Source organism: Polypterus senegalus, chromosome 14 (assembly GCF_016835505.1).
Source record: "Polypterus senegalus isolate Bchr_013 chromosome 14, ASM1683550v1, whole genome shotgun sequence".
Classification (NCBI taxonomy): Eukaryota; Metazoa; Chordata; class Cladistia; order Polypteriformes; family Polypteridae; genus Polypterus; species Polypterus senegalus.
In genome coordinates this window covers 19015862-19030823 of record NC_053167.1, presented here as the reverse complement: position 1 = coordinate 19030823, position 14962 = coordinate 19015862, and the positions used below count along the sequence as shown (strand labels likewise).

Genomic DNA, 14962 nt, shown 5'->3' with positions numbered 1-14962 from the left:
CATAGATTCTTTTATTTTCTATCCTGTTAGTTTTTGTTTTGCTTACCAATTATCTTATATACTTAATTTCAACTGCTGTTAGTTTAGATCTTTGTTTATCCAGTATTGCTTAAGATTCTTCAGTGTATAATATTGTTGGTACAGACCAATGAGTTTTATACATACGCATCATTACTTTTATATTTAATTATTTATTTTCAAATAAGGTGTTGGTAATTTGATAGTATACTTTATTTGGTTTGTTTATTCTGTTTTTGATATCTTCACCTATCTTTCCATCTTCACTTATGATTACTCTCATGTTCTCATACACTATTAGGATTTGTAGTTGTTTTCTGCTTGTACTGTATCTGCATTTGCCATTTTTTTCTTGTTCTTCTCTTTCTATTTTCATTACTTTTCTTTCATCTACATTTATTATCAGATCTTTCATGTCTAGCTTGCTCTTTCAGGTTATTAAATTTCCTTTGTAAATGTTGCTCACTTATTGCAATTAGTATTGTATCATCTGCATATATCAGATTCTGGATCAATACCCAAGTAAATTTTAGTTTTCGATGGTTGCATTTCCAATTTCTTTCTTTCCCAGTTTGATTATATAATTAATATATATCACAAATCGTAAAGGAGTGAGGATTTCTCCCTGTTTGATATTCTTTTCCAACTTCCTTTGCTCAGATGTTTGTCCATTTTATTGTATCATTTCTACATATGTTTAATTAATACTTTTAATGATCCTTTTTAATTTTTCTGCCACTTCCATTGCATCTAATGCTTCCCAGAAATATCTTTCAGTACTGAAACAAAAGCTGCTTTTATACCAAAAAAAACCAGGTACACGTCTTTATTTTTATCTAATCTTTCTCAGTTATTCTTATGGTGAAAAATAGGTCTTGTGTTTGTCTTTTTGGTGTTTAATTTATTCTATATTGCTTTTCTCAACCTTTTTTATTATTCTTAAATATATATTTTTAATACTACTTATAACAAAATATTGCTCTATACAGTTTGTGAAATTCCCCTTTTTATATATTGGCACAGTTATATTTCTTTCACATTTCTCTGGTATTCCTTTTGTGTTCCATGCCTGCTAGAAGATTTTCTTTAGCCATTTAACTACTGTTGCTCCTCTGTACTTTAACATTACAGCTGCTTTGCCGTTTTTTGTTTTTATTAAGAGACTAGTCATCCAGAGCGGCTCCTGTAAGTAAACAATGATTCTTGGTGCGATGACAGACATCGCAAAATCAACTGAAATGTTCAATAAAATAATAGAAAAAAACCCGATTTAAATCTCTTAACACTAGAACTACCAGAGCCTATGAAAAAACTCGTAAATCCGTCCCACCTTAAATCACTTCTTAAAATCATTCATAGCTCTCCACCAGCGTCTTTTGTCATCTAAATGTGCTGATAAAAATCAGGCTGCAAGCAGCCGGCTATTCCATCCCCCCACCGACTTAGAACGTGCACAAACTTCTCCCAGATCATGCCTTGATTGATTTTCTGGGAGTGAAGGGGAGTTTTAGAGTGGAAATAATAGATCGTTGTTTGGAACACACACATTTCATGTCTGTTCCGTTTCTACAGTAATCTGTGTGAACACATTGTTAAAACAGAAACGTTTTTTATATTCTACTAGTAGATGACAAAATGTAGGCATAAACTATATAATGTATTAAGCCTGACGTATCCAAGAAATACTTTCACAAAAGGTACAAATCTAACACAACAATTGCGCTTTTATTCAAAAATATAACTGCAGAAACAAAAAGGCGCCTTAACATGCGACATTGACACCAATTTATTATGACTGCGTCCGTGGCGCGATAGAATCAGCTGCCGACTGGGAATCAAAAGATCATGAGTTCGATCCTGCACCACTCCGTTTTGAGAGGTAAACTGCTCTTAGTCTTACTATTTTAGAATAAATACATACATTTGATTTCAGTCTGTAACAGCCGGTGTAATTTATGATACTTGTAAAGGTTAGCTTTGGTTTTTTTTTTTTAGTCAGTTTTATTATCTCAGCCACGTTCACGAGCCCAAACACACCCCACCCCCGCATCTGAAACTGCTGTTTTCACATAGACACGCTGTAACAGAGGTAAACTCAGCTCCTTTCTACATCGGAGCAAGAATGCACATACCATTGCTTGCATACTAAAGTGTCAGCAGGCACTTTTCGTGGCATTACACACATTTTTGAGCATGCCCTCTGCACACTACTTGTGACTTTAGGCTTTAGGAAGTAAGTAATTAAATAAAGGTAAATTGTGTCATAAAATGATTTCTTCAAAACGTCGAATGTTATTTATTTGGGACAGACATGCTCAAAAAATACACGTGTAATGCCACAAAAAGTGCATGCAGACATGTCCGTGCCATATAAATAACATTCAAAGTTTTCAAGAAATCATGTGAAAAAATGTGTTTACACAGATTACTGTAGAAACGGAACAGACATGAAATGCGTGTGTTCCAAACAACGATCTATTATTTCCACTCTAAAACTCCACTCCACTCCCAGAAAATCAATCAAGGCATGAGCTGGGAGAAGTTTGTGCACGTTCTAAGTCGGTGGGGGTATGGAATAGCCGGCTGCTTGCAGCCTGATTTTATCAGCACATTTAGATGACAAAAGATGCTGGTGGAGAGCTGTGAACGATTTTAAGAAGCGATTTAAGGTGGGACGGATTTACGAGCTTTTTCGTAGGCTCTGGTAATTCTAGTGTTAAGTAGTTCTCTTGTGAAAAGTGGACCGAAATAGACAGGCAGACAGAGATTGGATTTTATATAGAGGGGGATATGTCATTTCTTCTTTTGTAATTCCTCCATTTCTTCTTCATTTTTTTGTTTGGCATAGCGGGATCTCCTAGCTTTAAGAATCACGCCTACTTCTATCTGCAATTCTCCTTTCAAGTTTTGTATGCTTCAGATTGTCTGTGTTCAGCTTCCCTTTAATCCTTTTACTCTTTTGATTTTCAATGTAATGTTCCATTGTTTTCTTCCCAAATTCTTCCCAGCACATTTTCTTTGCTGATTTCAAGTGGATAGTCATCCAAACTACACTTTACACCGCTTGCACAGACATAATTGTTTGTCGACTCCAAACACACAGACTTTGCTTTTTGTCTTCTTGAACCCTGGGAGTCTACTGTATCTACGATATTAACTTATCAGATTTTCATATTCTCATATATACGGGGCCTATGTTTAATCACATTTTTTATTAGACTTTACTTCACATAAACAATAACCTGCTCTGTAATGTGTTTTTTCTTGGCAGATTATATTCTATACTAGTTAATCTTGGTACATAATGATGGGCTGGGATGGAACCATATAAGTTTTAAAAGAGTATTTATTAAGAATTGATTTGGAATGTTTTATACGATACATACCTTTAGTTTCTACCTCAGTCATCTTTCTGTGACTCTTCCAGTATTATGCAGTTAACATAACTGTAGGCTCTCTATAGCACAAATGTATAGTAAATGTATATCTAAATATTTATTTCATAATATTAATACACAGTATTATATTAAAAATTATGTGCATAATTAAATATGCCAGATGTGTAACTGAGATCTCTGCATCAGTCAGAACATCAACCTTTTAGAATACTATACACACTATTATTTTTATAAATGAATACAATCTGTGATGTTAAAACTAATATTTCTATCGAAATTGCTATTTAGCATTACATAAAACATTCCCCTTACCATCATCAAGATAAGCCTGGTCCAGATTTTCCTGTTTGACTGTAACTCTTCCACCTGGTATTTCTTTCTGCTCTTCTAGGCATTGTTGTGATTCTAATTGCCTTGGTGGAGACCTGTGTTTAGCAATCTTCTGAATATAAGGCTGTTGTTGGATTACTGTTGGGTAGAAACTTGTACTTATTCTTGTGGTCTGAGTAACAGCAGGAGCAGGAGAGCGTGCAGGAGAATTTTGGAAACTTTCACAATACATTATATGCTGGTGATCACTGAGGCCACCTCCTCTGATTTGGTGATTTGTAGGAGAAAACTGAATAATAGAAGATGGAGGTTGACTGGGTGAAGATGATTGCTGGTGGATCATGGTGGAAGACTGTCCTGGAGAGCCAGTATGAACTAAGACAGAACAGTGTGCATCTTGGATAATGGCTCCTGGAGAGGTCATAAGATTGGTCTGTTGGTAAATCAATGGGCTTGAACTCAGGCTTCTGCTTTTGGGATAAATGACTGCTCTACTACGTGAATCTGGTGGTGATATACCTGAAGGTATTTGCTGACATGATGCAACAAAACAGGTTTCAGAATTGATCATTCCTTGTGGATGATAATAGGAGTGCTGCATTGTTGCAAAACCATGAGCTACTTTCATTTGCAATTCACAATCATCGATGGGCTCTGTTTTGATGGCTGAAACAATAACATTGGACAGAAAAATGTGAGGTCATGATGTTAATACTGTTTAAAATGAAACAAGCCAACATTATGTTATAGCAAGGCTATAAACAAAATCAGCAGCAATAACTAATAAAAAACAAATATTATTAGAACAGTCAGTCAGTCATTTCCAACCCCCTATATCCTAAACACAGGGTCACGGGGGTCTGCTTAAGCCAATCCCAGCCAGTACAGGGTGCAAGGAAGGAACAAATCCCCGGGCAGGGCACCAGCCCACCGCAGGGCACACACACCAAGCACATACTAGGGACAATTTAGGATCGCCAATGCACCTAACCTGCATGTCTTTGGACTGTGGGAGAAAACCGGAGTACCTGGAGGAAATCCATGCAAACACGGGAAGAACATGAAAACTCCACACAGGGTGGACCCAGGAAGCGAACCCAGGTCTCCTTACTGCGAGGCAGCAGTGCTACCACTGCGCCGCCCTTATTAGAACAGTAAAACTCTAAAATGAATAAGTACTCATAGCTAATAAAAATCAAGAATTATTATAATCTTATCACTTTTAATTGATCACCATGGCAACTATTTCTAATTATGAAAAAGGCTGATAAGAATTATATAACACACTAATCCAGGAAACCAGAATCATGTTGCAGGAAATGATTTGTTACAAATTCTGCATAGTTTAAATTTGATGCACCTAATGAAATGTTTTTTCTCTTTTAGCATATGCAGACCTATCAAGATTTGATCTTTATTTAAACAGTAGTTTTAGACAAAGGTGAAGGAATTGAAAAACAAAACAATGAAAATTATGCTTTGCAATGATTTATTTAATGAAATGAACAGATATACCATTTCCTTCTGTAAAAAACATAAGTACACCCTTGGCTCTGTCCTCTTTGGCATAAAAAACCTCAAGTAGGCTTTTCCTATAACTGTCTACCAGGTCTCTGACATTGACTTGGAAAGAGTTCTTACCATTCCTCCATACAGAATTCCTTCGGCAAAACAATGTTTGAGGGGTGTCTTGCACGCACAGCCCGTTTCAAATACCCTAACACCATCTTGATGGCATTCAGGTCCAGACTTTGATTTGGCTATTACACAATCCTTCATTTGTGCCATTTCCTCTATTTTTTGTAGGATTTACTGGTATGTTTAGAGTCATTGACATGTTGCAGGGTCTACTTTCGGTTGCGCTACAATTTTCTGACAGAACGCCTCATATTTTCCTTAAGCACCCTCTGGTACAATGAAGAATTCATAGTGGATTATATGATGATGAGGAGTTGTCCAGCCCCTTAAGTAGCAAAGCAGCCCCAAACCATAACATTTCTACCACCATGTTTCACAGCTGGTATCAGGTTTATCTGGTCAAATTCTGTCTTTGGTTATTGTTAAACATGTCTTCTGGTGCTGTGGTCAAATAACTCTATCTCAGCCTCATCAGTTAAAATAATAATGTTTCAGAAGTCCTGATTTTTGCCTCGTGGTTCATGGGCAAACCTTCTTCCGATATTTTTTCTGGACAACATGGTTTTCCTCCAGACACAACTCCCATGCAGATGCAGCCCTTTTCTAAACATATGACTTATGCACTTTGATGTCAACAGTGGCACGATGATGTAGGCCTGATGATGAAATTTAGGTGTTCTTAGACTTTTTTCAGCATCCTGCATTCTCCTCTCAGGCTGAACTTGCTGGGGAGACAAGGCTCGCCTGAACAAGTTGGCAGTTGTTGCAAATTTTCTACACTTGTAAATGATCTTCTGGACAGTGAAATGGCTAATTTCCAATTTAACCTCAAAGAACTCTCTTAGTCTAGGCATGTTAATAATACACATTTCCACAACAAAATGCAAATCAAACTAAATGTCTGAGGTTTAAACAAGACAGGTTCCTCCAAGATCCTCTCTAATGATTTTTTTAATTATCTGCACTTGATCTGGTACACCTGATTCTAATTGAGGAAGTGATAAATGTAGTACTTGTTTTTTTCCAAATATGAAATTTGCATTTATACTTATTTAGGTTACACAATGGCCTAGAAAATGTAAAACTTGGAATAATGTTTATTATATTCCCTTTATACATATATATACTGTTTAAATGAAGATGAAATCCTTACATACTGCTTTGTGGTTTCTAAGATTCTTATTCACTACAGCTAAAGAATTATAGTAGGTATAAGGTGGGAATCAGTACTAAAAGGTGAGCCAGTCCACTGCAAGCCACTTTCATGTACAAACATGAAGTAACTCGTACAGGACTAATTTAGCATCACCAATTAACCTAATCTGCATGTCAATAGACTAGGGGAGGAAAAGCAGAATACCCAGAGAAAATATTACAAAGACACACAGGTAAGGGTGTGGACTAGAATTCCAACTCAGTGTATCATGTTACCTTGGAATTTAAACTGAAATGAAAATATGCAATGGAAAATACAAAGAAATGCTACTTTACATCTTTGCAAAGGCATTAGTAATGTAGAATGATAACATAACATTCACAATAGGTGAAATCAGTGCAATGCTCCCTGACTGTCTTTTTGTAAATAATGCAAGGGCTATGAATATATTAGCAAGCTTCAGAAATAAAGTAACACTACTTCAGAGAGTAAACCCTGTTACTACATATGTGGTTATTAGTGCTATACACAGGTCAGACAATAAACTTTAGAAGCTTTGATTTAGTATAAAATACTAAACATACGACACATGCATTAAAGGCAGCAGCAGCTGAAGCAAGATAAGAAATTTCAATAGATGACCTAGTTAGCAACACAGCTTATTTGGCAGAAAACTAGGTGGAGAATCAGAGTTAATTCAAATATTCAAATATAAATTCCTTTATAGGTAGTTCAAGATACTGGCATGCTGTATGCTGCAATCAGTTGGTACAAAAAGTACAATATGGTGATTTTATCAAATTTGTTTGGTAATCTTGTATACACTTAAGGAATGTTTGAGATTTATGCATTATTTTCTGTGTAGAGAGAATGCAACCTCCTAAAAGATGTGCAGCACCACTAAAGTGCAGTGATTGGCAGATCAATAAGGCTATGTGTTAAATTATAAATCTACATGAAAATAGCAGTGGTATCCTGACAAAGATTTTGATAATGTCAAGTGGTACATAATTTCTAACAGTAACGTTTAGCATTAGCCACTTCAAACTGCTTGTGTAAAAGAGTCTTAAGATGCATACAGAAGATTACTTTCTCATCTTGAAATATCTATGCATCAAATTATTACCTGGTAGTGGGAAGTAAGTGAAATGTTGAGGTTGACTTCGTTTTCTCTTTCCATTGATAACAAAAAAGTTCACTTTAACTGCATGACGTATTGCTGGATCTCTATATGGCGGGACTTCAACAAATAACATGCTCTGAAAAAGAAATGAGTAAGCTAAGTGTTTTCTTTTAATAAGAAAATTACTAAACTTTACAATGTGCAATTTACACTTTGTAACTTTAGGCTACAAATCCATTCATACTCAGATCTTCAATAGAGCCAGGCTCTATGTCTATAACCTTCACTGAAATATGGTAGAAAGTCCCGCAGATGAACTCTAGATAAACAGGAATGTCTACAAAGATGATATCACTGTCCACTTAAGTCTTCTAAGTTCTACCCAGTCTACACTTCCTCATTTAAGCCAGCTGACACAATGTAGTAAAACAATTACAATTTAGCACTTTTCTGTACATAACTACTACAATCTTTTATCATTAGTTACCCTGGTACATTTATGAATATCTAGTGTTTTAACCTAGTGTTTCTTGCATCCTCATCATTTCTTACAAACTATAGTATAAACTAACACAGAAATATTGATTCATCCATTTCATTCAGATCAGGTAGCAAGCTCTGCCAATGAAACATTTTCAGGTATTCTAAGTACTCTTCACATGAGCTTTAATGTCTTTTGTAAGGATTACAGGATCAGCTAGATCAAGGGTCTGCAACCTTCACTATCAAAAGAGCCATTTTGCCCTTTCTTCCTCCAAAGAAAAATAGTGTGGAGCCGCAAAACATAGCACAGCTTATAAACTTTTAAAAGTTTTAATCTTTTTTTAAAATTTGCTTACTGGTGATGTTTGTTGCCATTTTAATGGTCCTGTCCTTGACGGTCTTTGCAGAGAGAGGCATTTCTCTAATTGTCTGAACAATTTCCCGTTTGTTTTTAAAGTCGGAGAATAGATGCTCTAATATTTTTATGAACGATTCTTTCATGTATTCTCCGTCTGTGAACGGCTTACCCCACCTTACGATCTCTTGAGCTGCCTCAAAAATAGCAGCTGTAGTTGACTGTGAAGAAGTGATCCACTTTCTGAAAGTATGTTTGCTCTGTTCAGCTTTCTGCTGCAGTTCCGAAATTGCTCTCTTTTGCTCATCTTCACTTGGCTATTTTTCAGTGAATGCTGAGTGCTTGTTTCGAAAATGTCTTTCAACGTTACATTTTTTGTTGTTCGATAATTTATCGCCACATATTAAGCACACCGGTAAGCCAGCGTCGTTGGCGGTGAAGGCAAATGCTTCTGTCCACGCAGAATTAAACTCTCTGTTTTCTTCTAAGATTTTTCTTTTTTGGGATTTACTCATGGTTAGTGCAGGGAGTCGCACACTCCAGAAGCCGCCTGCAGGTAAAGGCAAAGGCTAGAGACGTAGATGTGACGCATATTTTAGTTGACAAATTATAAATAAATAAATAAAAATTAGATTTTAAAGTGTATAACAGTAGTACTAGTAAATAAACACACACATATATATATATATATATATATATATATATATATATATATATATATATATATATATATATATATATAAATATAAGAAATTAAGAAATTGCCATTATTCATTTTCATGTTTTTTTTTTTTGTCAAGGCCAAAGAGAGCCACTACAAGAAGGCTGAAGAGCCGCGGGTTGCTGACCCCTGAGATAGATATATTGTTTAAAGTATCAAACATGTATTCTAATAAAGTGTAATACCCTGAATAGCTGCTAACTGAGAACTCTTGTTCCAGATTCAGTTCAGTGATTGAAGGAAATCTAGATGAGATGTCCAAACTTGTTAGTATGCCAGTATCTGTTACATACATTCCTCTCACTCCCAACATTGCACGACAACTGACTTCCACATTTTGCCTTGCTAATGAAAATCACACACAGCAATAAAACAGACTTTTATAGAGGCTTTACACATCAATACATTACATCCATCTATCCATTTTCTAACCCGCTGAATCTGAATAGGGTCACGGGGGTCTGCTGGAGCCAATCCCAGCCAACACAGGGCAGGGTGCCAACCCACCGCAGGACACACACAAACACACCCACACACCAAGCACAATGTAGAATCGCCAATCCACCTAACCTGCACGTCTTTGGATTGTGGGAGGAAACCCACGCAGACACGGGGAGACCATGCAAACTCCACACAGGGAGGACCCGGGAAGTGAACCCGGGTCTACTAACTGCGAGGCAGCAGCGCTACCACTGCGCCACCGTGCCGCCCCCAATACGTTACATATAGAAACAAAACTATTAGCAAAATATTATGACTGTTTATCTTTCATCAATTGCATTTTATACTTGTAATAGAATAAGTAATGAAGATTTAGATATTAGCCAGGGAAGATAAATAGCACTGAAGGTATGAATGAGTAGGTGCAAAGTTACTGGAGGTACAGTAGAACTTTAGGAATTTGCTACTAAATCCTGGTGTATGGTAATTTAAAAATAAACCAGCATCTACCAATCCCTAAACGATAAAAATTATTTGATCATTTAATATATGGACAACTCCTTTTAAAAAGTATACTAATATAAACTTGAAAGATAGCATTTAATATTAATAACAGATACAGAAGATACTTCATGCAGAAGTATTTTTGCCAGTTCAATGTCCTGCCTATTCTGTGTGTAGCTTGCCCTGTTCATCGGTTTCCTCCAACATGCCAGATACATATTGGACATATTAGGTTAACTGTAATTCCGGTGACTCTAAATTGGACCAATATGAATACAGTAGGTTTCGGTGTGTGCATGGGAATGTGTCATAGAATATGATCCTGTCAAGAGTAGTATTCTGCCTTGTTTATGATGTTGTAGGTACAGGTTCACATTCCCTTCAGTCTTGTATTCAATGATGCAGATTCAGAGAATGGGTGGACATGTTTTGCTTACTCACAGGTTGACTCTTGTCCTTGTCCACAGTTGCTTCTATGTCCCAGATTTGCTGCCCATCTGTTAAAAAAATAAAAAGGTTTATTGTTAAGCACTGTATGGGATTAAACAGTGCAAAATAATTTTCTATACCTAGCATATAATGTTAGTTTAATTAAAATGTGATATTAAATGTGTTTAAGATTTGAGTAATTTTAAATAATTAGCAATGATTTTATTGATTTATTAATTACTTGTGTGTCGGCTAATTTTTTGACCTTTCCAGTGCAGACAATCTATAAAATAGGGAAAACTATATGTATTGTTTCCCATGAATATACAGTACCATGGATGCTCAACTGTAAATTGTATATACAGTAATTATAGATATTTGGCAATATGATAAAATTTTACTTTGAAGTATCTAGAACTTAATTAACTATTTGGACTCCCCATGCAGACATAACAAACTTATCAACAAATGTATTTATTTTTTGCTTTAACCAAATTTTTAATTAGAACCCATTTATTTACTACTAAAGCAGCATGTTTTTTCGGGCTTAATATTAGTTAGCGTCTCTATTATAATTCAGAACTCTTAACTACCTGTTTTAATTTTAAACAGCTACATTAAGGTTTTAAATGATGAATGTTTTTAAATCAGCCATCAGCAAATAACGAGGTAAAAAGACAAAGGAACCACCAGCTCTCCAGCTAATGTGCTTACATTTAAACCTGTACCTAAACCTGTGCCTAGCTGTATAAGTAGAACAAAAATCAAAAACACTCACAATACGTATATAGGAACATTGCAAAGTTGTCAGAAGGCAGAACCTGCAGTCTCTGATTTATGCACATACAATTTCAACCAGACACACATTTAAATTCAAGGCTAATATTACCAGAGAACTGACAGAATCATAGATATTTTGAGATTGACCAGTGTAACAGAATGGCAGAGACAGTTTTTAGGACACTATACCAAGCAGCAGTGTTGTAGTAGGAGCCATGTTATTAGATGAAGATTTCAATTTACAAGCTATTTTACATTCCAGTGCTCATGTGTAGTTGCAAGTTCTAGGTAGTGAGTTAAATAATGAGGTAGAGTTAAATAATGAGGTATTGAGTGTCAAGTAAATGACAGAAATAAGCAGTAAAATTTTACTAAGTTCACTCTGTCTCATAAGGTCAGAGACTCAGATTTAAGGACCTTAGAAAAGAACTACTTCTTCTTCAGATCAACAACCACCAGCTGTGGTCTAGGTATGAAGCTGAAAATTGGCATTCCTACAGGGGTGTGCTGCAACGGACTACTGGGAGATGACTCGTGGCAGACTCATGACGCTTTGTGCCACTTGTTAGATGTTTCTTCAGTTATTTGACATGCATGCTGTATGTTCTGTTACCAATAAATTCTTAAATGGGAGCTCATCAGCAAAGAAACATGGAAAATAAGATTTAGTAAAATAATAGTAATTGTTATAATTAATAATGTCTTGGACACTCGGGTGAAGAGAGGGGCGGAGCTGTCAACTGATCACCACCTGGTGGTGAGTTGGCTTTGATGGTGGGGGAAGATGCCGGTCAGACCTGGTAGGCCCAAACGTGTTGTGAGGGTCTGCTGGGAACGGCTGGCAGAGTCCCCTGTCAGAAGTAGCTTCAACTACCACCTTCGGCAGAACTTCGACCACGTCCCGAGGGAGGTGGGGGACATTGAGTCCGAATGGGCCATGTTCCGTGCCTCTATTGTTGAGGCGGCTGACCGGAGCTGTGGCCGTAAGGTGGTCGGTGCCTGTCGCGGCGGCAATCCCCAAACCCGTTGGTGGACACCGGCAGTGAGGGATGCCGTCAAGCTGAAGAAGGAGTCCTATAGGACCTTTTTGTCCTGTGGGTCTCTGGAGGCAGCTGATAGGTACCGGCAGGCCAAGCGGAATGCAGCTTCGGTTGTTGCTGAGGCAAAAACTCGGGCATGGGAGGAGTTTGGAGAGGCCATGGAGAACAACTTTCGGACGGCTTCGAGAAGATTCTGGTCCACCGTCCGGCGTCTCAGGAAGGGGAAGCAGTGCAGTGTCAACACGGTATATGGTGGGGATGGTGTGCTGCTGACCTCGACTTGGGACGTTGTGGGTCGGTGGGGAGTACTGAAGACCTCCTCAATCCCACTAACATGCCTTCCAATAAGGAAGCAGAGCCTGGGGACTCTGAGGTGGGCTCTCCCATCTCTGGGACTGAAGTCACCGAGGTGGTCAAAAAACTCCTTGGTGGCAGGGCCCCGGGGGTGGATGAGATACGCCTGGAGTTCCTTAAGGCTCTGGATGTTGTAGGACTGTCTTGGTTGACACGTCTCTGCAACATCGCATGGACATCGGGGACAGTGCCTCTGGATTGGCAGACCGGGTGGTGATCCCCCTCTTTAAAAAGGGGGACCGGAGGGTGTGTTCCAACTCGTGCCCGTTTCCAGTGAGAGTTGGACACCACCAGGGCTGCCCTTTGTCACCGATTCTGTTCATAACTTTTATTGACAGAATTTCTAGGCGCAGCCAGGGTGTTGAAGGGGTCCGGTTTGGTGGACTCAGGATTGGGTCACTGCTTTTTGCAGATGATGTTGTCCTGTTTGTTTCATCAGGCCGTGATCTTCAGCTCTCTCTGGAGCGGTTCGCAGCTGAGTGTGAAGCGGCTGGGATGAGAATCAGCACCTCCAAATCCGAGACCATGGTCCTCAGCCGGAAAAGGGTGGAGTGCCCTCTCAGGGTTGGGGGGGAGATCATGCCCCAGGTGGAGGAGTTTAAGTATCTCGGGGTCTTGTTCACGAGTGAGGGAAGAATGGATTGTGAGATTGACAGGCGGATCGGTGCGGCATCCGCAGTGATGCGGGCTCTGCATCGGTCTGTCGTGGTGAAAAAAGAGCTGAGCCGTAAGGCAAAGCTCTCAATTTACCAGTCGATCTACCTTCCTACCCTCACCTATGGTCATGAGCTATGGGTAGTGACCGAAAGAACGAGATCGCGAATACAAGCGGCTAAAATGAGTTTCCTTCGCAGGGTGTCTGGGCTTTCCCTTAAGGATAGGGTGAGGAGCTCAGTCATCCGGGAGGGGCTCAGAGTAGAGCCGCTGCTCCTCCGCATCGAGAGGAGTCAGATGAGGTAGCTCGGGCATCTGATCAGGATGCCTCCTGGACGCCTCCTGGTGAGGTGTTCGGCACGCCCAACCGGGAGGAGGCCCGGGAAGGCCCAGGACACGCTGGAGGGACTATGTCTCCGGCTGGCCTGGGAACGCTTTGGATTCTCCCGGAAGAGCTGGAAGAAGTGGCCGGGGAGAGGGAAGTCTGGGCTTCTCTGCTTAAGCTGCTACCCCTGCGACCCGACCTTGGATAAGTGGATGGATGGATGGATGGATAATTAATAATTCTTTACTTCAAAACAAAGAACTCTGTAAAAAGATATTTTAAAAGACAAATCATTAGAAAAAATGTAATCCACTTCCATTACGTACGTGGAGACTTTCTTTAAAATATTTACTAAGAAAGTTTTTTTTCAGGGAAAAAAGAAGGGCAAAACATTTCCATGTCAAAGGTATTGTTGTGGAACTTAAATTTCGCAGAGTGATTAAAATCACGTGAATGAAATAGTTCAAGTTCTATCAAAAAAAACCTTGCCTGTCATGAGAACCTTTTAAATTGGGGGAGGATCTTTTCAAAGCAGGTATCATTATCTTATAAAACTTGTTTTCCCATATACTACATGCACAGTTGATCAAGGCTGATTAAAACTGATCAAAGATTTTTAAAAAACTTGTAGAAAGTATTCAATGGTAATCTTTACCTTCTGTGCCTCCTTGTAAAATGAACATTGGGTAGTTAAAAAGGTGCACAGTGACTTTAATAAACTTACCAGGCAGTCTTCTACAGCTTTTTCATATCTACTGTGCACCTCCATCCCTTTCACCATAGCGGACACTCATTTTCACAAATAAGCTTTTGCTGTTGAAATGCATGACCCCTGTAAGCTGCTTGCAATATGATCACTGGACATATACAATTATTGAAAATATATTTTAAAAAACTGTAGAAAGTGTTCTATATCAATTTCATATCTAATGTGGCTCTCCATCCCATTCAATGGGAACACTCATTTCCACAATTGAAACTTTGTTGTTGAAAAGCCCTTCTGTTTACAAAATAAACACTGGACACCTAAAATTGAGTTAAACCTATTTAAAAAGACTCTAGGAAATCTTTTGTCCGCAGTGCCATTTTGTTCTATCCACTGAAAGGGACACTTATTTCCCCATTTGGAACTGAACCATCTGTCTGATGCTTACAGCATGAACACTGGTTAGCTAAAATTTTTCAAAACATATTTTATAAGGTTGTAGAAAGT

The 14962-nt window shown here is 38.3% G+C and overlaps 1 protein-coding gene across 3 annotated transcripts in view; it reads right to left on the bottom strand.

Moving 5' to 3' along the window:
* nfatc2a (nuclear factor of activated T cells 2a) overlaps positions 1-14962 on the bottom strand; it is a 332314-nt gene that overhangs the window by 88503 nt on the left and 228849 nt on the right. For all 3 annotated transcript variants that reach the window (XM_039734460.1, XM_039734458.1, XM_039734459.1), the window contains exons 7-9: positions 10609-10664; positions 7667-7799; positions 3729-4412 (exon numbers count right to left, since the gene is read on the bottom strand). In XM_039734460.1, the coding sequence (XP_039590394.1) occupies positions 3729-4412; positions 7667-7799; positions 10609-10664 (873 nt within the window). The remainder of the gene's footprint in view (positions 1-3728; positions 4413-7666; positions 7800-10608; positions 10665-14962) is intronic.